This window comes from Carcharhinus amblyrhynchos, chromosome 1, assembly GCF_965287045.1.
Source record: "Carcharhinus amblyrhynchos chromosome 1, sCarAmb.v2.hapA, whole genome shotgun sequence".
Classification (NCBI taxonomy): Eukaryota; Metazoa; Chordata; class Chondrichthyes; order Carcharhiniformes; family Carcharhinidae; genus Carcharhinus; species Carcharhinus amblyrhynchos.
The window spans coordinates 128,888,012-128,914,223 of NC_137324.1; the positions used below are offsets into that span (position 1 = coordinate 128,888,012).

General features: G+C 40.4%; 1 protein-coding gene across 2 annotated transcripts in view; it reads left to right on the forward strand.

Annotated features, from left to right (window-relative positions):
• LOC145344998 (protein transport protein Sec24B-like) overlaps nt 1-26,212 on the forward strand; it is a 115,621-nt gene that overhangs the window by 45,247 nt on the left and 44,162 nt on the right. For both annotated transcript variants that reach the window (XM_080192445.1, XM_080192456.1), the window contains 8 exons: nt 6,696-6,782; nt 10,931-11,115; nt 12,597-12,781; nt 17,481-17,583; nt 20,925-21,051; nt 23,259-23,368; nt 23,566-23,678; nt 24,573-24,691. In XM_080192445.1, the coding sequence (XP_080048571.1) occupies nt 6,696-6,782; nt 10,931-11,115; nt 12,597-12,781; nt 17,481-17,583; nt 20,925-21,051; nt 23,259-23,368; nt 23,566-23,678; nt 24,573-24,691 (1,029 nt within the window). The remainder of the gene's footprint in view (nt 1-6,695; nt 6,783-10,930; nt 11,116-12,596; nt 12,782-17,480; nt 17,584-20,924; nt 21,052-23,258; nt 23,369-23,565; nt 23,679-24,572; nt 24,692-26,212) is intronic.

The following is a 26,212-nucleotide window of genomic DNA, read 5'->3' on the forward strand; positions in this document are numbered from 1 at the left end:
AAACCATTAATATAAATGTCACAGGCCTCCAGTTTGAAAAACAACTCTCTACAACCACCGTCTGGCTTCTGTCAGGAAGCCAATTTTGTATCTATTTAGATACCTCACCTTGGATCCCGTGAGGTTTAACTTTATGCAACAACTTACCATGTGGTAACTTGTCAAAGGCCTTGCTAAAGTCCATGTTGTTACCCATGGTGACAACTGGAAAAGCATTTTCACTGTTCAGTTGGACTTGATGCCTAGTGAATACAGCAGTAAAAAAGTGACTTTACAATCAATATGTTCACTCAGTGATAAAACTAAAGGGAGTTTACACCATCACTACTGCCATGCCATGTTGCTATCGTAGACTGAATGACGAGCCACACTGATGTTGTCCTCAGTGCAGAGCTTTGCAATCCTGCTTTGAACACCTTCTTGACAAAGAACAAAGAACAACCCAGCACGGGAAACAGGCCCTTCGGCCCAACAAGCCCGCGCCGCCGCATCACCCTACACCTATTCTACCCTGCGTGTCTACGAATAGGACCCCTGACTTAGCCAGATTCAGGGGAGAATAGTGTCAATTGACCAGTTACAATTTGTGGAGCTTTTACATCACAACTTAAAATAAAAATCAAAATTAGCTACAATTTAAAAAAAATAAAAGTAGACCTCAAATGAAATGAACTGCCGCCTAAAATGTTAAATTTGTCTGTTCAAGTATTTTTGATTTCTTTGTGATGAGTGCAAAAGTAGTTTTATCACTGGAACTGATCCTTGTCAGTATCTTGATTTCTGCTTGCTATATTTAACATTATGACCAGAGTAGTCTATGACCTGAAGAAATCAAATAAGATTTTATGCTTGTTTGCATTTTCTTAAATGAAAGCCTTCTTTCCTTCTCTTTTCCTTTGCCAATAGTATCTTGTGCCCTGCTGGAGACAGTGACTCATGCTGAGCCTGGTGGTATTTCACCCAATAGGGTCAGGCATTTTCTGTGACAATGAATTTCCCCAGACAGTAAATCTCAAGGGCAATTTGTGTGTGCTCAGCTTTAAACAGAGTCCATTGCATAACAATGGAAGCCCATCTGATTTTTTTTCTCTACTTAATTCTGGAAGATTAAGAACTGTTAGTTCTCCCATATGATATTTACTGTAATTGACAAACATTACTTGTCAGGGATTGAACCTGGTTACTTCTTAGCCTGTGTTACCAGTTATGAAAGGATGCCAAGTCAGGCTTATTTCTTCTCATTTTCCAGCTGTTTCCCAAGGTGTAAAAAAAAACTTAGACTGGTATCTATTACGTTTTAAGATGGTCAGTAGTTTGAAAGGCCATTAAACCAAAGGGTATATTCAATGAGGCTGAATTTCTGGAGCACCATCTTACTAGATGGAAGTGTGGATTGGAAAATTGAGCTGCAGTTTCTCAACAACCCATTTTGACTTAAAGGCTTGTTTCCAGAGCACAACCTCATTAAACTTGTCCGTGTATTGTACCGGCTGTCCACAAGACCGTCAGATTTTCTTTGTTATGTTTGTATGTATATGTTAGCAATAGGAGCATCTTGAAAATTGGGGATGTGCTTTGCGTTAAAGTTTATGTTCGCTTGAGCCACTTAGGCAGGTGGTCACAGTCACTGGTTCCAACTGAATCCAAGTGATTAATGATTACATTTTGCTTACACTGATATTGTGGTTCTGTACAGAAAGAAGATATCAGGAAGGAGGTAGTATCTTTTGCTGGTGATAACTTAGGTAGAAGTATTATCTAATATACTGTGAAGACTGAATTCAACAAACACGTTTTTCCCCCTCTTTGTTGGAACTTGCAAAGTTAACCTATCTCAAATAATATCTAGCAGACCGTTTAGCAGTTGGTTCCATGACCAACATGTAATTCAGAATAATAGCTGTAGTGCAGGTTCAATTCCTGTTCTAGCTGAGGTAGATTTGTTTCCTCATCCTGCCCCTGAGAGTGGAAGGCAATGGCAAACCACCACTGACCACAACTGCCAAGAGAGTAACTCAGGATGAAGCATCATAAGACATTGAATCAAGGACAGAAAATGCTGAAAAATCTCAGCAGGTCTGACAACATCTGTGGAGAGAGAACAGAGTTAATGTTTTCAGTATGGATGACTCTTCTTCAAAGGTGAAGACAGTTGAAAGTCGGATGAAATTTATAGTTTGTGTTTGTCATGATTAAACAGGGTGCTGACAGTGGCACATAGTGGGGTGGGGGAAGGGGAGACAGTGGTAAGGGAAAAAATGTGGAAAGCGGGCTAAAGGAAGATGAAAATAGAAAAAGTGAAGCAATTGAAGAAATATAAATGCATAAATTGTACATTTTAAAGTATGAAATAACTTAAATTGCTTCCCCCACCCCCTTGCTTTTAATCCCATGTTCCATGTCTTTTCCCTTACCATTGTCACCTCTTCCAGCCCACTATGGCCATCTGTTACCTGCTTCAGGTTGTCCTTTGACACACTACTTGCCTTTGGTCTGCCATTAACACATTCTGATGCCTTAACGTGCCACTGTCAGCACCCTTCTTAACCATGATCACCGCCATTTACATTCCCTTTGTCTTTTCATGCACGACACCATTGTCAATCTCTCCCTTGCCTCCACCTACTGCTGGCTTTCTATCCAGCCCCCATAGCAACCACGGTCCACCCTCGCGCCCCCCCGCCATCCCACCCTCGCGCCCCCCCCCCCCCCCCCCCCCCCCCCCCATCCCACCCTCGCCTCACCACAACAGTATAAATCTCATCCTATTTTCAACCGTCTTCAGCTCTGATGAAGAGTCATTGAGACTCAATGTTGGCTCTATTCTCTCTCTACAGATACTGTCAAATCTGCTGAGGTTTTCCAACATTTTTTGTTTTTATTTCAGATTCTAGTATCCTCAGTAATTTTTTTTAATCTCAGTGAATCAGGGACCTGCCTTTGGGCAGAGTAAGCATGACATGATGAAATAATATGTATATAGATTTCAATCACTACTGATGTTCTTGCATTGCTATGCACTGGTAATAGAATATAGACTCTTACAGTGCAGAAGAAGGCCATTTGGCCCATAGAGTCTGCACTGACCATAATCCCACCCTATCTCCATAATCCCATGCATTTACCCTAGCTAGTCCGCCTGACACTAAGGGGCAATTTAGCATGGTCAATCCACCTATCTCGCACATCTTTGGACTGTGGGAGGAAACTAGAGCACCCAGAGGAAACCCATGCAGACACAGAGAGAATGTGCAGACTCCACACAGGCAGTGACCCCAGCCGGGAATTGAACCCGGGTCCGTGGTGCTGTGAGGTAGCAGTGCTAACCATTGTGCCACCATGACGTAGCCGTGTCTTCAATTTAGTTTCTGCCCCGGCAATGCTATTGACCAAAGATCTTTGTGTAATTTACCAAAGACTATACTATAACCTTATGCAGCAGAATTAACTCATTTTGTTGAACACAGCAGTGCAGATGGGTAAGCACCCTTCCTCCCCCAATGTAGTGTGGTACTGAACCATTCAGACCTGCAAGCTCTCAGATGTGTGATCTCTAACTTGAACTACTTTAGCCAATCACACTCAATCCGGGAGTGGGGGAGCTACAATCTAAACAATTCAGCTAAGTTTTTGTGTCCATTTTCAGGATTATTTTTGAGTGGAAATTTTTTCTACCATTATCTACTGTCTGCCTTAGGACGTGAAAGGTTTGTGACTTTTCACTCTTGATTGTTCTCCATGGACTCTTGCTGGGAAGTTCACATGTATGAGGCTCAGCTGTGTTAGCCTCCAATGTGGACAGTCTGTCTGTGTTGAATGCCACATGACAAAATGTGCCAGGGCTGCTGATGCTCAGGATACCAGACTGCAGCATCAATCCTTAACTTCAGCTGATTAGAGATTAAAAACTGAAACGGGTGAATCTGTCAAAGAAAATTATGCAGTGTTGGTCTGAGGAGTTTGATGATTGCTTAGAGTCAGTAGACTAGTTAGTATTTAAAAACTGCGATCAGCCTGACCAAATACGTCACTACAGTAACTGACTTCATTTGTAAGCGTGTAGAAGACTGTATGCCAAAGAAGCAAATCCACGTGTTTCCCAACCGGAGACCATGGATGAGCAGGGATATCCAGTGTTTGCTGAAATCCAGGTCTGAGGTGGTCAAGTCAAGTAACCCTGACCTATGCAGGAAAGCCAGATATGATCTAAGGAGATCCATCAAAGATGCCCAAAGACAGTACCAGACCAAGCTAGAGTCCCTGGCTAACCACACTGACCCCCGCTGACCATGGCACAGTCTGCAAGACATAATAGGCTACAAGATGAAGACATATAAAATCACCAGCACCAATGCACCCCTCCCTGATGATCTCAAATCATTCTGTGCCTGTTTTGAGCAAGAGGTCAGCAAAAGCATGCCCTCCACCCCAGAAACCTCAGACGAACCTGTATCTGGGGTCACCATGGCAGATGTCAGAGCAGCTTCCTTGAAGGTCAGGACACAGAAAGCAACTGGATGGGGTACCTGGGTGAGCAAATAGACCCTGTGTGGACCAGCTGGCAGAGGTGTTTGCAGACATCTTCAACCTCTACAGCAATCTGAGGTCTCTATCTGCTGCAAGAAGACGACCATCATTCCGGTACCAAAGAAAGGTCAAGCTGCGTGCCTTAATGACTATTGTCCGGTGGCTCTGACATCCATCATTATGAAGTTCTTTGAAAGGTTAGTCATGGCACCAACCAATTCTGACCTCCCAGTTTGCCTGGATCCACTACAGTTTGCCTACCGCCACAACAAGTCCATGGCAGACTGCATCTCCCTAGTCCTGCACTCATCCGTGGAACACCTAGGTAACAAGGGCACCTATGTCAGACTCATTTATCGACTACAGCTCAGCCTTAAACACCATTATTCTTCCAAAGCTCATCTCCAAACCTGTGGCCTGGGTCTTGGTTCCTCCATCTGTGACTGGATCCTGAACTTCCTCACCCACAGACCGCAATCAGTAAGGATAGGCAACAACAGCACCTCCATGGTCATCCTCAATACCAGTGCCCCACAAGGCTGTGTTCTCAGCCCCCTGCTATACTGCTTGTACATCTGTGACTTTGTGGCCAAATTATCCTCCATCTTGATAATCAAGTTTGCTAATGACACCAGTTCAGTGGTTTGGATCTCAAACAATGATGAGATGGAGTACAGGAAGGAGATAAAGAATCTGGTGAACTGGTGCGATGAGGAACAGATTATTGTCAATGTCAACAAAACGAAGGTGTCATCGATTTCAGGAACTTGGTGGACGTCATGCCCCTGTCTACATCAATGGGCACGAAGTAGAAATGGTTGAGAGTTTCAAGTTTTTAGGTGTTCAGATCACCAATAACCTATCCTGGTCCCTCCATGCCAACACTATTGTTAAGAAAGCCTGCCAAAGCCTTTACTTTCTCAGAAGACTAAGGAAATCTGGCATGCACCATAGAAAGCATGTCCTTTTTGGTTGTATCACAAGTTGTTGTGGCCCCTGCTCTGTCCAAGACTATAAGAAACTACAAAGGGTCATGAACAAAACCCAGTCCGTCACTCAAAGCCTCCCACCCATTGACACTGTCTATACTTCCCAGTGCCTCAGAAAAGCAGCCAGCATAATCAAAGACCCCACACACCCCATACGTACTCTCTTCCACCTTCTTCCGTCGGGAAAAGAATACGAAAGTCCGAGGACACGTACAACCGACTCAAGAACAGATTCTTCCTTGCTGCCATCAGACTTTTGAATAGACCTACCTCGCAATAATTTGATCTTTCTCTACACCTTAGCTATGACTGTTACACTACATTTGTACTCCTTTCCTTCTCTATGTACGGGTATGCTTTGTCCATACATGGCACAAGAAACAATACTTTTCACTGTATACCAATACACGTGACAATAATAATTCAAAGATGAAAGGGAAGCAGGAGGCTGGTGGTGAAGAAGGTGACTTTAACAGAAATAATTCATGTAATTGATGACCTTGGGTGTCTAAAATAACCTCCTCTGAGTTAGATTATTAGCTGTAATATACAAAATATTATCATTACTCTAAAAATGGCATTTAGCTATTAAGGTTATAAAAATCTAACTATATAAATGATTATAACAATTTCTTTTTTTGTAATTTTGAAAGAAGATCAGTTCCACATTTTGCTTTTTAGTCTAATAGACCAATACTTATTCCTGTGAATTGCATTCAAATGACATTTCCTGAGATGAGTAGTCAATTCAACAAAATGGACAATTAGATTCTTGTACAACATTTTCAGTTTCTCGTAAATATGAATGTTTACAATGGTGTATTTAACTTATACTGTAGTTTTTTTTTACATGTTCAGAGACTGCTTTAGTTATCTTGCACTTCCTGTACAAAGTATTGTGAAGATCTGATAACATGGGCAAAAATACTGTAAAATCAGTTATTTCCTTAATTGTAAGGTTGTTTTCAATGCTGCACACATTTTATTAATGGAAAATGAAATTTGATTTGTTCTGCTTAGCAAATGGTGAGATGTTTCTTTGTGAAAGCAAAGGTTCTGGGTAAAGTTCCATTTATATTTTATACATCCATTTTAATTGCAGCCCTGCATGGGTTTTTGTTTTGTGTTTGATATGTGACTTTCTGTGTACATGTAACATGTTTTGATTTATTTTTCTAGGTGTGGACTCCTCCTCTTCCTCCTCCTCATCCACTAACACTTCACTTCCCAACAACTATGATGCTTTGGAAGGTGGAAGCTACCAAGGTAACTGCTTATTTTGGTTTGAAATGGGTGGTATAAGTATGAGTTTCAGAGAACTGTGCTGTTTCCTAGACCTAATCATTTTACCCTTCCTTCTAAAGCATTCATTGCATGTGATTAACGGTCTTTTTTTTTAAGAAACTTTTTTTCAACTTTGTAAGTAGAATAAATAACTCAAAAGTGATGATATTGCTGATTTTGAACCTTCAGGTGAGGTTCGTATATGATTAAGTGCAGAACACAGCTCCAATCTCAGAAGTGACCTCTAATGCAGAATATGACAGTTTTCCACCACAGACTTCTTGAACTGGCTGCCAGTTCAGAGCAAGTATGTGACAGTTCTGTACCATTAGTACTCTCAGTGGAGTGCTAGAACTCATTTCATGAAAGCACTTCTTTCATTTTTTTTCATGTTGTGTTGAATTGGATGCTTAATAAGTAAATAAATTTTTGCACAGTGGATATGAAGCTCATTTTCAGATACCTAATCTGTAGTTTCCATGACTGTTTGATTTTGTAGCCAATCAAAAATGTTTTCAAATTGCTGGCTTATTGTTCTAATTTAGACAGAAATTCTACTTGAGTTTTTTGAGTGTAAAGCTGACCTTTGCAGAACTACTGGTAAATGTAATAATTGTGACTCTAAATAGAAAGTAACGAATCCAAAGAAATCATTCAAATGCAGAAAATGATGAGAATCAGTCAGTATTTAAAAATATGGCAATAACCTTGTTCATGTTTGAATTAAATGCAGCAATATGTTAATGTACTTGCAAGGTGTTGCACAAAACTTATCAGTTGAGTTATGTTTCTGCTAAGACTGTTCCACAGTTTTGCATTGAAGTGAACTGGAGAGAAAAACTTCACGATTAATAAGCCCATCAGTATCTTTATCCCATGGCAACTTTAAAAGGAGGAACTTGTTCACTCTAGCAGGGGCAGAGGAGTATTTGTTAAATTTCAAATATCCTGTCCATTTGGAAAGTATTTTTAATTTTACTGTTGATCTTGATCCCAGGAAGGACATGTTATTTTGTGTCTTTCAGTGTACTGTATTGAGGGCATTTATCTTTTCCCACTGTATTTTTTCTGCAAACACATTATTTAATTTTGTTCATTCAAGACGTAGTTGTGGGAGGTTGAGACTAACTGAAATGTCATTCATCGAGAAAGTGGAAACAGCACTGTGGCACAATGGTTAGCACTGCTGCCTGACAGCACCAGGGTTAGCCTTAGCTAACTGTCTGCATGGGGTTTGCACATTCTCCTCCAGGTGCTCCGGTTTCCTTCCACAGTCCAAAGATATGCAGATTAGGTAGAATAGCCTTGGTAAATGTGTGGGGTTAAGGGAATGGGGTGAGCCTGGGTGAGATGCTCTTCAGTGCAGACTTGCTGAGTCAAATGGCCTCTTTCTGCACTGTAGGATTCTATGGAGTTGGAGACTTATCAGTATGTTCGGTTTCTCAGCTTATTATAACATGGATGCTGACGGTGGGCAAATAGAACACTTTTTATTTTGAGTATCTAGGCTTCAGATTAAGACCTAGCCGAGTAATAGTACAACTGGTTACAAAGTTAAATAACTTCTACTCTGCTTCAGTGATGTTACATCAAACCTTAGAAAGTATTTGTGTTGCATTTTAACTTCCTTTAACCTTTCTACCCCAAATGAGAGTACCAAATTACCATCAATCAGCAATGAATTGGGTCATTTGGAGCATGGTTTTATGGAAATCCCATAAATATAACAAAGAGATTGAGCTTCATCAACGTCTTGGGCTGGATTTGACCATAACTTCAGAGTTGTGCCCACTCAGTTGCCCTCAGCAAGGTTTAATGTTAAAGGACGTATAGTGTTACAACAGTAAGTTAGTCAATAATACCATTGATAAAATATCAAATCAAATGTCACTGCTTGATATAATATTTATACACTGACCAGAATGTTCAGATTTGACTTTCACCCTGTGATCAGTTGGAATGCTGCAAATTATCTCAGTTCTTTGGGCTAGGGGAGGTGAAACAAAACTCAAAAATAAACAGGATCCACTTGACAAGAACACCTGCTTGGAAATTGGAGGAGAATAGGATTGGGATTTAGTTGTGTTGCATTTTTTGGTATGCTGCTTACAAGAGAATAATTGCTACTTGACCAAGAAATAGAAGACTGAGGCAACTAGGGAGCCCGTTTCCCAGTATGTGTGAGTGATTGACATCCCCATTCACCACCTTCAACATTTACTTCCTCCAACACCAATGCAAAGTGGCAGCAGTGTGTACCATCTATGAAATGCTTTTCAGCAAATTGCTATGGCTGCTTTGGATGCGTCTTTCAAACCTTTAACGTCTACCGTGTAGAAGGACAAGGATAAGCAATTCACGGAATGCCACCAATGGCAAGTTTCCCTCAAATCCACTCACCATTCCTTCATTGTTGCTGGGTCAAACTCCTGGAACTCACTTCCTAATACCACTGTGGGTGTACCTGCGCGTCATGGACTGCAGCAGTTCAAGAAAGTGGCTTATCACTGCCATCTCAGGCAATTAGGGATGAGCAACAAATGTGGTCTAGACAGCAATGCCCACACCCTGATAATAAGGAAAAAAAAACAGCTTGCTTGCCGCTGCTAAATTTGGGTTCTGCCAGGGTCGCTCAGCTCCTGATTATATTATAGCTTTGGCGCAAACATTGGCAAACGAGTTGAATTTCAAAGATATGGGGAGATTGCTTGTCCTTGGAATTGAGGCAGCGTTTGAATGAACATGGCATTAAAATTAAAAGTAGTTGGGAATCGGGGATAAAAACTCCACTGGTTAGAGTCATATTGAGTATAAAGGAAAACACTTGTGATTGTTGGAAGCCAATCATTTTAATCCTTGGACCTCACTGTATGAGTTAATCAGAGTTATGTCTTGGGCCAAACATCTTTAGTTGCTTCATTAATGACCTTCCCTCTTTCATGACGTCAGAAAATGAAATGTTCGCTAATGTTGCACAGAGTTCAGTACCATTAATAATTCCACAGATAAGCAGCCTGTATCTGTGCAGCAGGTCCTGCACAACATTCAAACTTGGGCTCAAAAGTGGCAAGTAACACTTGTGCTATAGAAGTAACCGACTGTGGCCATTTCTAACAAGAGAGAACTTACCCATTTCCCCTAGACATTCAATGGCATATCATCACTGAATCCCTGATTGTCAGCATCCTGAAATTTATCATTGACTAGAAACTTAAATTGACCAGTTGTATAAGTACTGTGACTATGAGAGCAAGTCAGAGTCTGGGGTACTGTAACAAATCATTTACTGACTCTCTGAAGCCTGTCCAGCACCTACAGGGCACAAATCAGGGGGATGACGGAATTGTTTACACTTGCCTATATGAGTGCAGTTCAAAGATTGACAATGACCAGGACAAGGAGCCACTTTATTGTACCCCATCCACCATCTTAAACGTTCACTGCCTCCATCATTGATGCACAGCAACGGCAGTGTATGCCATCGACCAATGCACTGCCACAACTCACTTAGCCGCTTTCGATACTATCTTTCAAATGCATGATCTCTGCCAAGCAGAACAAGGGTACCTAAAGCATGGGTGCACCACTGCCGGCAAGTTCCCTTCCAAGTCACCGACCATTCTGATTTGGAATTGTATCACCAATCCTTCTGTCGCTGGACAAAGTCCTCAATTCCCTCCCAACAGCAACGTGGACGTGGACTACAGTGTTTCAAAAACTACCACCTTGAAGGCATTTAGGGGAATAAATGCTGGCGTTGTTGTCAATGCTACCAATAGCGGTAGCATTGACCGTTTCTATGCTACCTAAAAAATAAGTAGAAAAATATTACTGTAGATTTAGGAATGGTAACTTTCCAAATAAAATTCTGAGTACAAGAAGTCTTTTACTGTTACCTGGTCATTTTCGATGCATCTATAACTAGATTATCTTGTCATTATCTCTTTGCTGTTTGTTGCATCATGTCATGCGCAAATCAGCTGTCATGTTTTGCTACATTACAACTGTGGCTATGCTTAATTGAGTCGAAGTGTTTTAGGTTGTGCTGACAAGAAAGACACAATGTAAAGATGCATTCTATCTTTCTTTGAATAATATTGTAGTTGTATTTTCATAATTAATTATTGCAGATTCAGCACCTTCAGCTACCACAGCTCCTGCTCCTTCTGATCCACATCCATTGAAGAGTACTAAACCATTTGGTTACGCGTATCCAACTCTCCAACCAGCCTACCAGAACGTAGCTGCTTCATCGCAGTCTGTGGGTCCACCCACTGGGCAAGGATATTCTCCAGGACCTCAGCATTTTGCTCAGGTAGAACTTCTGTAGAATTTTCCCATCCCACCTACCACAAGAATCTCAGTGGGCAGGACACGGACCATCCAAAGGTCTGTTGATTGTAGGCAGGATTTTCTGGTTTTGGGGTGAGGGAGACCAGAAAATCCCAGCCCTTGTATTTGTCTTAAAACAATCTCAATGTAATCTCCTCTTAACCTTCCTCACTTGCTACTCCCCCAAAAAGGATATGCTGGGGAGGCGGGAGAAAAGTTGGGGAATCTTTTGGCATTTTATGTCAATGTGGGCAATATTTTTGTGAGGACATCATTCTTTACCTCTGTGGAATTGTTCTTTTCGTATTCAAAAGTTGTTATGAGTCATTTATCCCCAGTTGTTGCATATGCCTATTCCTTCCTCTCCAGCATTTCTAAGTTAATAGATCCAACAGGAATATGTGTTATTACTATGTTATTGCTAACGTAGATAAGTACATGGGGGAGAAAGGGATAGAAGGATCCATTGATAGGGTGAAGTAAAGTAGGAAGAAACATGAACATTGACACAGCCCTTTTGGGCTGAATGATCTCTCTGTTGAAGTTTGAAGATTCTTTGCAGATGAGAAACCTCTCCACTTTGTGATGCTTCAGAAAAGGGGTTTTGGTTATTGACTTGGATGAATTTCTCAATTTCTAGTAGATAGTGGGGGAGGGGGCAGGGCAATCATTGGAATGATCCAAAATTATGCAAGTGTAAAATATTTTGTATCTATACATAATGGGTATTTTCACTACAGATGGGGAAGTGGGAACATTGTAGTACAATTTTTAAAACTTGCATTAACTCATTCTACCATTAAACAGCTTAAGGGCACACACAGTTGGAATACATTAGTTGATCTATTTCTTTGTTGGAGAATTTGGTTTCAAAATGGCTCTGTTTATGGAGACGCGTTAGATTAGCACTGTAACAAAGTCTCTCTTCCTGGAAAAAGAAGCTTGATATTGTGCACATGTTTTTGTCACATCTAGACTGGAAATGCATCTTCATTTTGCACTGGATTTGGATGGTACAAAATTAATTTGCTTGCTAGTAAAACCTTTGAAAATCAAGGTCAAATTTAAAGTGATCTGCTTGCTGCCTTCCATCAGAAGAACAAATCTGACGTGGCAAATCGTTCGATCAAAATTAAATCTTACACCATCATTTGGCTAAGTGAAATATTTTGTCTATTTTTAGTGCCCTGAATTTATTTTGAAAATTTCTTGGCAGATATACATTAAGTTTGATTTTAGTAAATTTGCTGTGTGGTTTTCTATTGTAATTGCGACACCCCCTTCAAACTGACAATCTGTTTAGACATTCCAACACCGTTTCGGGGTTTCAATATTTCAATAATGATAAAATTAATTAATATTAAAGAATTTGTGTTTTTTTACATTGTATTTTAGTTTATGTAAGAAAATGGATGCTGAAGTTAAAACGTAAACCAGGTAAAAGTACCTTTTCTTTAATTGCAGCCCTTTTCCAGTGTTAATCAGTTGTCGTCGACCATGGAGGGGCTAACCTTTCGGAATAACCGCAAGGCCGAAGCCCTGCGTCAAGTTAGTCTGCTTCAAGAACGGAATATTCTTCCACCTGTTCCAATCCTGAGCCCTCAATCCAATTTAAGTCCAGAACTGAAAAAGCTTAACTGCAGCCCAGAGTAAGTCAACAAGAGCCTTATTTACTAAAGTGAGTACAGTATGTTTGTTGTTCCTTAATTTTGATCTATACATCCCTGAGTATGTCCTAGTCCCACCAGCAGGACAGTTCCAGCAGAGGTGATGGCACAGTGGTATACAGTTGGGAGGGAGTTGCCTTGGGAGTCTTCAGCACCTTCTCTCGATTCCATAAAGTCTCATGTCATCAGGTCAAACATGGGCCAGGTATCCTCCTGCTGATTACTATCTATTGCCTTCCCCTCAGATGGTGAATCTATACTCCTTGACATCACTTGGAGAAAACACTGAGCATGGAAAGGGCACAGAATGCGAGACTTCAATGTTCGTCACCAAGAGGTCTCAGTAGCACTACGCTGACCACGTTGGTCAAGCCCTAATAACTGCCAGAGTGGCCTATGGTAGGTGGTGAGGGAACCAACAAGAGGGAAAAGTCTGCTTGCCCTCATTCTCACCAATCTGCCCATTACAAATGCATCTGTCCATGACAGTACAGTAAGAGTGACCACTGCACAGTCTTTTTGGAGACAAGGCTCGTCTTCACATTGAGGATATCTTCCATCATGTTAAATCATTACCACTGTGCTAAATGAGATTGATTTCAAACCGATCTAGTGTCTCACAACAGGGCACCCATGAGTAGCTGTGGGCCAGGGTTGCTTAACAATAACTTGCTCACTGACACTCAGTTTGGGATCTGCCAGGGTCACTCAGCTCTCGACTTCATTACAGACTTGGTTCAAACACGGACTAAAGAGCTGAACTCCAGAGCTGAAGAGAGACTGATTGCCCTTGACATCAAGGCAACATTTGACTGAGTGTGGCATCAATGAGCCCAAACCATCTTGACCTGCTTCTTCGGTGACCTTCCTTCCATCATAAGATCAGATGCTGGAATGTTGGATGATGTTTGCACAGTGTTCAGTACCATTTGTAACTCCTCAGATACTGAAGCAGTCCATGTCCGAATGCAGCAAGACCTGATCAATATCCAGGCTTGGGTTGACAAGTGGCAAGTAACGTTTGTGCCAGTTAAGTGGCAATGAGCATCTCCAACAAGAAAATCTATTCATAGCCCCTTCACATTCAATGGCATTACCATTGCTGAATCTCCGCTATCAACATTCTGGTGGCAGGGGTTACCATTCAGCAGAAACTGAAATTGAGTAACCAGATAAATACTATTGACTTTTTAAAAAATTCCTTTCATGCAATGTGGGCTTCACTGACTAGGCCAGCGTTTATTGCCTATTCCTAGTTGCCCTTGAGAACATGGTAGTGAGCTGTTTTTTTTTGAACTGTTGCAGTCCCTGTGGTGTAGGTACACCCACAGTGCTGTAGGGAAAGGAATTCCAAGATTTTGTCCCAGCAACAGTGAAGGAATGGTGATATATTTGCAAGTCAGGATGGCGTGTGGCTTGGAGAGCAGCTTGCATCTGGTGTTCCCATGTAGCTGCTGTTCTTGTCATTCTAGATGGTAATGGTTCTGGGTTTGGAAGGTGCTGCTGAAGGAACCTTGGTGATTTCCTGCAGTGCGTCTAATAGATGATGCGTATTACTGCCATTGTTCATCACTGATGAAGGGAGTGAATGCTTGTGGAAGGGGTAGCAATCAAGTGAGCTGTTTTGTTTTCGACTATAAGAACAGGTCAGAGGCTAGGAATTCTGAGGTGAGCAATTCCCCTCCTGACTCCCCAAAGGTTGTCTACCTTCTACAAGGAACAAGTCAGGAGCGGAATGAAATATTCTCCACTTGCCTGGATGAGTGCAGCTCCAACAACACTCAAGAACCTTGACACCATCCAGGAGAAAGCAGCTCACTTGGTTGGCATCCCATCCACAAACATTCATTCTCTCCACCAATGACATATAGTGACACATAATCTACAAAATGCACTGCAGGAACTTACCAAGACTACTTAGCACCTTTCATACCCACGACTGCTACCCTCTAGAAGGACGAGTGCAGCAAACATGTAAATACCACCACCTGGAAGTTCCCCTCCAAGCCAACCACCAGCCTGACTTTGGAATACAATGCTGTTCCTTCACTGTCACTGGATGAAAATCCTAGAACACTCTCCCTGATAATACTGCAGCTGTACCTGCACCACATGGACTTCAGCAGTTAAAGAAGGTGGCTTACAGCCACCTTAGATCATAGAACCCTACAGTGCAGAAAGAGGCCCTTCGGTCCATCGAGTCTGCACCGAACACAATCCCACCCAGGCCCTACCCCCATATCCCTACATATTATACCCACTAATCCCTCTAACCTACACATCCCTGGATGCTAAGGGGGAATTTCTTAGCATGGCCAGTCGACCTAACCCGCACATCTTTGGACTGTGGGAGGAAACCGGAGTACCCGGAGGAAACCCACAGAGACACGAGGAGAATGTGCAAACTCCACATAGACAGTGACTTGACCGGGAATCAAACCCAGGACCCTGGAGCTGTGAAGCAGCAGTGCTAACCACTGTGCTACCGTACCTTCTCCAGGACAATTAGGGATGAGTGGTAAATGCTGGTCTAGCCAGTGAAGCACATGTCCCATGCACAGACTTGGGTGATCCAGAATAAATATTTGCAACCTATAGATTTCTAGAAAAATTTCAAATGCTGAATTAAGAGCAACATTAGCACAAGCCAATCTGTGATAATCAGATTGAAACTAATTTAAAATAATTATCTCTGGAAGTTACTGTTGCTGAATTGCATTAAGATTGTGCATTTTATGTTATTCCCTATGCTAAAATTGATATTTTCTGGCCCTGGAAAATCCAGTGCATATGCAAGAAGGGGCGGCACAGTAGCACTGCTGCTTCACAGCGCCAGGGACTTGGGTTTGATTGCCAGCTTGGGTCACTGTCACTGTGGAGTTTGCACGCTCTCCCCATGTCTGCGTGGGTTTTCTCTGGGTGCTTTGGTTTTCTCCCACGGTCTGAAAGATGTGCTGGTTAGGTGCATTGACCTGAACAGGTGCCGGAGTATGGCAACTCGGGGAATTTCACAGTAACTTCATTGCAGTCTGAATGTAAGCCTTACTTGTGACTAATAAATAAGATACAGCAGATACTGGATATTTGAAATAAAAGTAGAAAATGCTGAAAAAACTAAGCAGGTCTGACAGCATCTGCAGTGAGAATCTAGACTTTATATTTCAGGTTGATGATCCTTGTTGAAACTAAAATTCCAGTGTATTGGTTATAGCCAGCTGCAGCTAGAAATTATAATTGTGCTATTGATCAAGTTTCATTTCCAGGTTTGCAAACCATAAAACTTTTCTTCACTTGTGACAAATAACAATTTATCACGTGATTATATTTTTATTCAAAGTTTTCTCATACCAGCCGTGCATGTTTATATTTGTAAGTAAGTTAAGTGTGGCCTCTGCTTCTATCCATGCTTTGCAAAGCTTAGAATAATGCAAAAGGTTTGAGAGAAAAGGAACAGGTTGTAAGCGGTGAAATGGTTTTGAGATTGTAATACTTGCTATTGCTCATTCTACTGTCTGACTAAACTGTCAAATCCTTTGATGACATCCAATATTTTTGCAATGATCCACATTCTGAAAAGGTTGTGAAATAAAGTGCAACCCAAAATATTTACTGGGGCTAGAGATCAAATGATTCCCACAAATGAATGGATTGCTTAGGATTTTTGAGCCCTGCAAAGATCTTTGGACAAATCTCAAGATCATCGAGTTATAAAAGCTCTCGGTCAAAGCAATAAATTTTAAAATGTTATTTCCTTTGAAGAGTGAACATCTTTATTCTTTCAACCTCCATGTTCAAACAGGATAATGCTACAATCAAGTGAAAGATCACATTTTTGCCATGCGTGTACACATGCATTCACAATACTTTAGGTTATGGTCTATATTAATAGTTCTTTATGTTCCATAATTGGTAACCAGACCTCCTAAATTTTCCAATTAGTGTTTAATTTTTTTTGGATTGGAGGCATCACATCAATCTCCTGATCAATTCTGGGTGTCATGTGCTGAATTATTTGTTTCTTGGTAGGAGTTTGACCATCAGTTTGGGACCTAGGTTGGAATCAAATCCGGAGTGCTGGATTATGTTTTTATTTAATATTTGCTGACTTTTTAAAGACTCTTGAAGAATTAAGACTGGGCAGCCTCAATACAGTTATACAAGGCATCACAACATAAAACGTCACTTGATTAACAACCATATTCAAGAAAAGCACCAGAAGGTCACTAAAATGAATGAAAAATATTGCGTTGGTATGCTCAGGAATGTGTTTTTGAGATTGCAACAAAAGGATCTTTCTTGTATATAATTGCACTAAAGCTAGCACTAGAAACTCACTGAAAAGTGTTCCCTTCTCCTGCACTAACATTCCTCCCCTTGAAGAACACACAAAGCATATGATGGTGAAATTTGAAGCTTTCGCTGATGCTGACTCTTCATGTACAGGCAGTGAGAAATGGCTGATGTAATTTGTCAAAGGTGTACTTACCCATACTCACTCCTATCCGACAGGCACATGGAGTCACCCCATTTCATCTTGCATATGCAGTGCTAAAAACAGAAGTCATCAATCACTAGAAGCAGCACACTGGGTAGAAAAACCAAGTAAAATATTTTCTCTGAGAGTTTATTCTATATTTGGGGTACTGCCTGATTTCATTATTTTGATGTTCTTTTATCTCAGCCTATTCCGGTGCACTCTGATGAATATCCCGCAGACTCAGACTTTGCTGAACAAAGCAAAACTTCCTCTTGGATTATTACTTCATCCCTTTAGAGACTTGACGGTAATTAATTTTTTTTATTTGTTGCGTCTAATGGCTTTCACCCAGACTATCTTTCTTAGTGCAACTGTTTGATGGTGTGGTATTCAAAATCTTCAGTACAGAACTGCTGCTAGTTGTCCAACACATGTTGCCTCTTAGTATGGTCAGTGCTGACAGCAGGCCATACTGACTGTTGTTCCATAACATGCAAGAATGTTAAAGAGTAGAGGAATAGACATTATGAAAAATGACTGTAAGGACAGTATCAGTATCTGCCTAAATATTTGCATGAAAAGCAATTTTATAAGCCTACAATGTTGTTCAGGCTTTTTTAAAAAACCTTATATAATAATGGGGATCAGTGAACCAGCTACCAGGTTAATCAAAAGGTAAAGATGACTTCTTTTCTTAGTGTCCCTACCACTGGAAGTAACATAGGCAACAAACCCCCTTCCTACTACACATGAATAATACCTCTTGAATTTCTACAGCCACAATAATTGTGGGAAGGACTGCTTTAATGGGAACAGGAACTCATGGTGCAAGACTGAAACCTAATGCTCCCAACTCATTATATAGTTAAATATTATACATCTATCACTAGTTTTATATTTAGTCTGCAGTTTAATTGTTAATTGTTCTCAACGTGACTGAAATTCAAATTTGACTTAACATTTTTTAAAAGTTTTCCCTTGGATTTACCCTGTCCTTTTTAATCCTCCACTCGCACTAAGAGGAATTGCAAAACTTTACCTCCTCTAATGCTAAGTGTAACCCTTTAACTGTTTGTGTTGTTTTTCTTTGTCTTGAGATAGATAGAGTGCAGTTTTGCCTTCTGTAACACTAAGCTAAAATTTCCTAACTTGGAGAGCTAGAATATAGAAGAAACATAGAAAATAGGAGCAAGAGTAGAACATTCAGCCCTTCGAGCCTGCTCCACCATTCACTATGGTGATGGCTGATCATCCAACGCAATAACCCCTAACTCTTCCCCCCATCCTTTGATTCCTTTAGCCCAAAGATCTATATCTAACTCATTCTTCAAAGCATACAATATTTTGGCCACAACTGCTTTCTGTGATAGAGAATTCCACAGGCTCACCACTCACTGGGTGAAGAAATCTCTCCTTATTTCAGTCCTAAATGATATCCTCAGACTGTGACCCTGGTTCTGGACTCCCCTTCCATCCATCCTGCATCTACCCTGTCTAGTTGCGTTAGACTCATACAGGTTTCTGTGAGATCTCGTCTCATTCATCTAAACTCCAGTGAATATAATTCTGACTGATTCAATCCGCCGTCCAGGAATCAATCTGATAAATTTTCACTGCACTCCCTCAAAGAATGTCCTTTTTTAGAAAAGGAGACCAAAACTGCACACACTATTCTAGCTGTGGCTTCACCAAGGCCCTGTATAGCTACAGCAAGACATCCCTGCTCCTGTACTCAAATCCTCTCTCTATGAAGGCCAACATACAATTTGCCTTTTTTTGTTGCCTGCTGCATTACATGTTTACTTTTAGTGGCTTGTATACAAGGACAGCCAGATCTCATTGCACATTTCCTCTCTCAATCTATAGCCATTTCACATGATCCGCTTTCCTCTATGCTACTGAAGCGGATAACCTCACATTTCATAGAACCAAAGAGGTTTACAGCATGGAAACAGGCTTTTTGGCCCAACTTGTCCATGCCACCCTTTTTTTAAAACCCCGAAGCTGGTCCCAACTGCTCGCGTTTGGCCCATATCCCTCTATACCCATCTTACCCAAGCAACTGTCTAAATGCGTTTGAAAGGACAAAATTGTACCGCCCCCTACTACTACCTCTGGCAGCTTGTTCCAGACACTCACTACCCTCTGTGTGAAAAAATTCCCCCTCTGGACACTTTTGTATTTCTCCCCTCTCACCTTAAACCTATGACGTCCAGTTTTAGACTTTGCTACCTTGGGAAAAGGTATTGACAATCTAGCTGATCTATGCCCCTCATTATTTTATAGACCTCTACAAGGTTACCCCTCAGCCTCCTACACTCCAGAAAAAAAAGGTCCTAGTCTATCTAACCTCTCTTTATAACTCAAACCATCATGTCCCAGTAGCATCCTAGTAAATCTTTTCTGCACTCTTTCTAGTTTAATAATATCCTTTCTGTAATAGGGTGATCAGAACTGTACACAGTATTCTCAGTATGGCCTTACCAATGTCTTGTACAACTTCAACAAGACGTCCCAACTGTTGTATGCAATGTTCTGACCAATGAAACCAAGCATGCTGAATGCCTTCTTCACCACCCTGTCCATCTGTGACTCCACGTTCAAGGACATGAACATGTACCCCTTTTTTAAACAAAGGCACAACATTTGCCACCCTCCAATCTTCAGGTACCTCACCCATTGATGATTCAAATATCTCTGCTAGGGGACCCGCAATTTCCTCCTTAGCCTCCCACAATGTCCTGGGGTATACTTCATCGTGTCCTGGGGATTTATCGATCTTGATGCGCTTTGACTTCCAGCACCACCACCTCTGTAATATGTACATGCCTCAAGACATCACTATTTATTTCCCCAAGTTCCCTAACATCTATGCTTTCCTCAACAGTAAATACTGATGAGAAATATTCTTATTTCTCCACATTATTACTGCATGTGCCATGCATTTGCCCACTCATGCAGCCTGTCCAAATCACACTGAACCATCTCTGCATTCTCCTCACAGTTCACCCTTCCACTCAGCATAGTGTTCTCTACAAATTTGGTAATATTGCATTTAATTCCTTCATCTAAATCATTGATGTAGAAAGAAATCCTAAAACAAAAGTTCAAGCAGCCGTTTTACAAGTTCGTAAAATATGCTTTTCGGGATAAACATTTTATAAATAATCTGGACCACGCAGCCTCCTGACCAGGCAGATTTGCAAGTTCTTTGAAGAAATTTTACCACTGCTTCTAAGTATTCAGGTAAATAGTAAGGCAAACAGTCACTACATGTTTGAAGTACGTTCAGTATAAACATTATAATTTTGTATTGATTTACTTCTGCTGAAGGGATTAATTAGGGCTTCACCATAAGTTGATTAACCAGCATTAAAATTGCTGGTGAAACCACTGCCATCCACTGAGAGGGATATTGTGCCTCATGGGTTCCACAAACAAGTGAGCAACCAAATATGCTTGTGCATGAATTTCTTCTCATAGAATTCCTCTGGAGGTACTGTTAACAATACTTTATTAGCCTTGTCTAGTGTGTGGAACTGACTTTTACTGTTTCTATTTCAGTTGTTACCAAACTTTGCTTTTTTTTGATTAAAAGCAGCTAGAATTTCTGCTTAATACTAATGATTGGTTTCATTGATAATTTAGCATTTGCCTGTGATTACGTCCAGCACCATTGTCAGATGCCGAACCTGCAGAACGTACATTAACCCATTTGTATCCTTCCTTGATCAAAGGAGGTGGAAGTGTAACCTTTGTTATCGAGTCAATGATGGTAAGTGAGCAAAGGTTCCTCACCATGGTTTGGCATCATTCAGGGTTATCTTAACATACGAAAGTTGTTGTTCAAGTGTAAATAAAGTTCAGTTTTACAATTAAGCATTTTAGGATTGTTAAAATTTCAAAACCTCCACAAAAGGGGTAAGCCTAACGTGTCTTACTGTGACTAAAAGGAGTCCATTTGTCTAATTTGAGTTTACTTTGTGATCCTTTCTTTCCAATCATGATCTAAAAATTTTACTATAAAAAGCAACAAGAGTTCATGTTTTTGACAAAATATTGCCAGCATGTTTATATGAGCATGTAAATTAGGAGTAGGCCAGTTGGCCCTTCCAGCCGGCTCCACCATTCAATAAGATCATGGCTGATCTGATTGTAATCTCAACTCCATATTCCCACCTACTCCTGATAACCTTTCACCCCCTTGCTTATCAATAATCTATCTAGTTCTGTCTTAAAAGATATTCGGACACTTGTCCCACTGCCTTTTGATGAAGAGAGCCCTAAAGAGACTCAACTGTCCGAGAGAAAATATCTCGCTTTATCTCTTCTTAAATGGGTGACTCTCTACTTTAGCCAGAGGTCCTGCTAAGGGTGTTGTAGGAACTAAAAAGCAGACCCACTTGGGTAGTAGTTTCTAAATAACAAAAAACATGCTAATTCATACAAGAGGAAACAGATAAGGGAAGTAAATGCAAAGCTGAAACAGTGGTGTGGAAAAGAGGAATTTTTTTTCTTGGGCGCTGGCACCAATAGTGGTACAGGGAGTTGAACCACTGACTCCACCTGAATCAATGCGTGTCTGAGACCTAGATTATTAATTGGTACAAATACGGTATACCGGAAATATTATTGCAAAGTAACCAAGAAGACAGGATTGAGGAGTATATTTTCATGAAATTTCCTAAAACCGCTATTAGGAGAAATATCCGCTTTAAAAGTTAGCTGTTGTGGGTAGCCAGTTTTCTTTCTGTGTGCAGTCCCATTTTTTAATCCCCATGCCTATGTGTAATTATCTTGGTCTTTATCTGCCAAGATTTGTGTGGTACCATCCAGATTCCTGCATGGCCGAGAACCTACGTTCTTCGCAGGAACGTTGAAGTTTAAAGTTTATTTATTATTGTCACAAGTAGGCTTACATAACACTGCAATGAAGTTACAGTGAAAATCGCCTAGTCGCTACACTCAGGTGCCTCGTTGGATACACTGAGGAAAAATTTAGCATGTCCAATGCGCCAAACTAGCACATCTTTCGACTGTGGGAGGAAACCGGAGCACCTGAAACAAACCCACGTGGACACGGAGAATGTGCAGATTTTGCACAGACAGTAACCCAAGCCTGGAATCGAACCCCGTTCTCTGGCACTGAGGCAGCAGTGTCACCCCATTGAGTGATTGGGTGTAATAATTTTATAAAATAAAAGTTTAGAACAATCTGCCAGGCAAGCAGTTAAATCACAACATTAAAGATATTCAGAGAGAGGCTAGGTGAAGCCCCTAAGTTAATCGAAATCGAGGTTCACTCTCTTTTTGACAGTCATGCTTTATCTAGCTTAGTTTGTTTGGAGCCGCACTTGACATGACTGTTCAGTTTTACTTGACTGAAATGAGCTTCAGTAACTGTTCTGGGTTTAATGTTAATACACACTGCCTGAGAGTACTGTGGAAGCACATTCAGTCATGGCTTTCAAAAAAGGAGCGGATCATTATATCAAGCAAAATTTGCAGAGCTATGGGGAAAGTTAGGGAGTGGGATCAGGTGAATTGTTTTTGAGCAGAACTAGCATGGGCACAATGAGCTGAATGGCTTTGTTCTGTGCTATAACTATTCTATGATTTCATGCAATAATGGAGGAGTTAGGATATTAAATGTATGAGCTTTAATGAATAAAACAGCCTTTTCCTTGTCTTCTATTATGTTTCTTGCACCTACACCTTCTATGGGTTGAATGACTCATTCAGGCCATTTCCCTGAAATAGGGGAGTTTAGGTGCTCCACATCTTGGAATGGTGTCTACTACCCTTTGTGTTTTGGTTTGGTGTCATTCATAGATTTCAAGTCGCCCAGTATGTGTGCTGAGTAAAGCTTTGTTTGCTGGACAAGTCATTTGTATTTGGAAATGGCTTGCATATATTAGAATAGCTAGGTATATTGTAATTTTGCAAATTAAACAAAATATTTCACTTTGCTTCAAATTTCAGTACCTGAAGAATTTATGTATAATCCTTTGACGCGTTCCTATGGTGAACCGCACAAACGACCAGAGGTTCAAACTGCAACTGTGGAGTTCATTGCTTCTTCAGATTATATGGTAAAATGCTGTGTTTTAAAGAACAAAATTAACAGATAATGTTGTCTGTTTTATTTAGTGTTGTTGTACATTATACTGCATTGCAATCAAGTTGAAAAGATTTGAAATGAAAATGAAATATTTCAGCATTTCATGTAGCCTCAGGTTCTGATTGTTTGCAGAAAATGTCTTTCAATGTTCAAAATGTTTTTTTGCAGTTGCGACCTCCTCAACCTGCTGTCTACCTCTTTGTTTTTGATGTTTCCCATAATGCGGTGGAGTCAGGATACCTGAACATTTGTTGTCAGTCACTGTTAGAAAACTTCGACAAGTAAGAGTGCCTTTTTGAATACATAGTGTAGGTGTGATAAGTGGCACATGTAAACAGCAAAACATTTCACAATTTGTTCCCAGGTTAACATAATTATGAAAGCCAAAATTTAATTGTCTGAAGGTGTCTTGTATAATTATAATTCAAATCGCTTTAGTTTACATATATAAAATGGAGGAAATTTGCAGCACAGAAGAACACCATTTGGCCCATCATGTCTGTGCAGGCCAATAAAGAGGTATCCAACCTGTCCCAATTTCAAGCTCTTAATCTGTAATCCTGCAGGTTATGGGACCCTACATAAAGATCCAATCATTTTTTAGATGTAATAAGGATTTCTGCTTTTACCACCCTCTGAGTGGATGAGCTGCTCTAATCCTTCTACCAATTACTTTAAATCTATGCCCCTTGGTTATTGGCCAGGTCTTTTCTTTCTAGTCTGTCTAACCTCCTTATAATGAGGAGTTGTCGGCATTGGATTGGGGTAGGCACAGTAAATAGTCTCCCAACATCAGGTTAAAGTCCAACAGGTTTATTTGATAACACGAGCTTTCGGAGCACTGCCCCTTCATGCTACCAAATAAACCTGTTGGACTTTAACCTGGTGTTGTGAAACTACTTACTGTAACCTCCTCATAGTTTTATACTCAATTGACACAGTTTTTCAAAACCCCGTGGCATGTGTTCCTATCTGTTTGCCTTAAAATGCATTTTGAAGCTTTTTTGTAATGGAACCTAATTTCAATGAGCTGAATGGCCTCCTGTACTGTATGGATTCTATGATTCCATGAATCTGTTCTTAGTAATTTGTGACTCATTGATACTACAGATTTTTCAAAGATTATGGTCAATGTTGTTTATGCTAATACATGTATATAAATATATCTTTTTAAGGTTACCAGGGGATTCGAGGACCAGGATAGGATTTATTACATTTGACAGCACAGTGCACTTCTTCAACCTGCAGGAAGGATTGTCACAGCCTCAAATGTTGATTGTGTCAGATATTGAAGGTACAGCTGAAAATGCTTCTTGCAATTATAATCAAATTTCAGTTCATTTATAATGTTGTGGGAGTAAACTGTGCAGAAGTAAATATTAAATTTAGTTAAATCCATTTAGTAATTGAACTTCTTACTAATATGCATCTAAAGCAAAGTTCGATTTCTAGCCCACAAACATTAGTGCATTTTTGTTGATTTAGCTAGTTCGGAAAAGATAGGATGTTTTCACTAAAGTCAAAGCCATTTTAGTCTGTATCCTACAATTATTTTGGCTTTCATTGTCCATATTTCTCAGTTTAAATAAAAATTTGCACAAATTTTCAAACTGCATCTGTCGAAAACGTACTTCATAAAATGTTGGTTTCAGAATACCTGCTGGTGCTTGATACTGTTTAATATTCTACTGCTTCATGTTCAAGTGCTGGTTTTGCCAGTAAGTGTATTCAGTAGAATTGCTCTATTAGGGGATATCTCTGGATTGACAAGTACTTAACTGATATAAGTAATGCTAAAGTTTCAGTAGAAAACTGAATTTGTATATTAAGAAAACTACTGTATAAAAGCATAGCCTTAGATAGATTAGCATCCAGCCTTACCAAAGAAACAACACTTGTGAAATCAAAACCCACCAAATTAATGAGCCCAGCACCTAAAGGAGATGTAGAATGATGTTGGAATCATGATTGATATGGGAGGAATGATCCGCGTAATAAACCTTGTGTCAAAATGGGAAGTGCTGTATTCAGCAAATGAGATTCTCTGAAGCAGACGACATTGGCGGATTCCAGAAAAAGAGACTACCAGAGTTGTCCTCCAAACTTCAGCACTCAATTGTGAGAACCCTTCACCGTTTGTCAATTCCCAGGCAAGTTAATGTTTCTCTAGTTCCTATCATAGAACAGATCATTCATTTGATTACTTTGGAGATGAACAAATCATTCTCGTGATCTTGTATTGACCAGGAAGTTGTGGTTCTTGGACATTCAGACTCTATTGGGGTAGTATAGTGGTTAGCACTGCTGCTTTACAGCGTTAGGGACCCAGGTTTGATTCCTGGCTTGGGTCACTGTCTGCGTGGAGTTAGCACATTCTCCCCATGTCTGCATGGATTTCCTCCCACTTCCAAAGACTTGCTGGTTAGATGGATTGGCCATGCTCAATTCCCCTTCCGTGTACACGAACAGGTGCCGGAGTGTGGCATCTGGTGAATTTTCACAATAACTTCATTGCAGTGTTAATGTAAGCCTAATTGTGACTAGTAAATTTACTTACTTACCCTCCAGTTAAACCCATCCAAATCTTCTATATTGAAAAGTGCCTAACTTTGCACAGGCTCATTTGGCATAAGAATAAAGGAAGCATAGTCTTTGAGTATGTTCAAGACAAAAAGAGGTCAGTAGATTTTTAGAACTAAGGGAATTAAGAGATACGAGGTTAGCTTAGCCATGATCTTCATGAATAGTGGTGCAGTTTCTATGTTGTGTGTTCTTATGATAAATAGCTCTTGGAAAGGATGATTAAAAGAAGTTG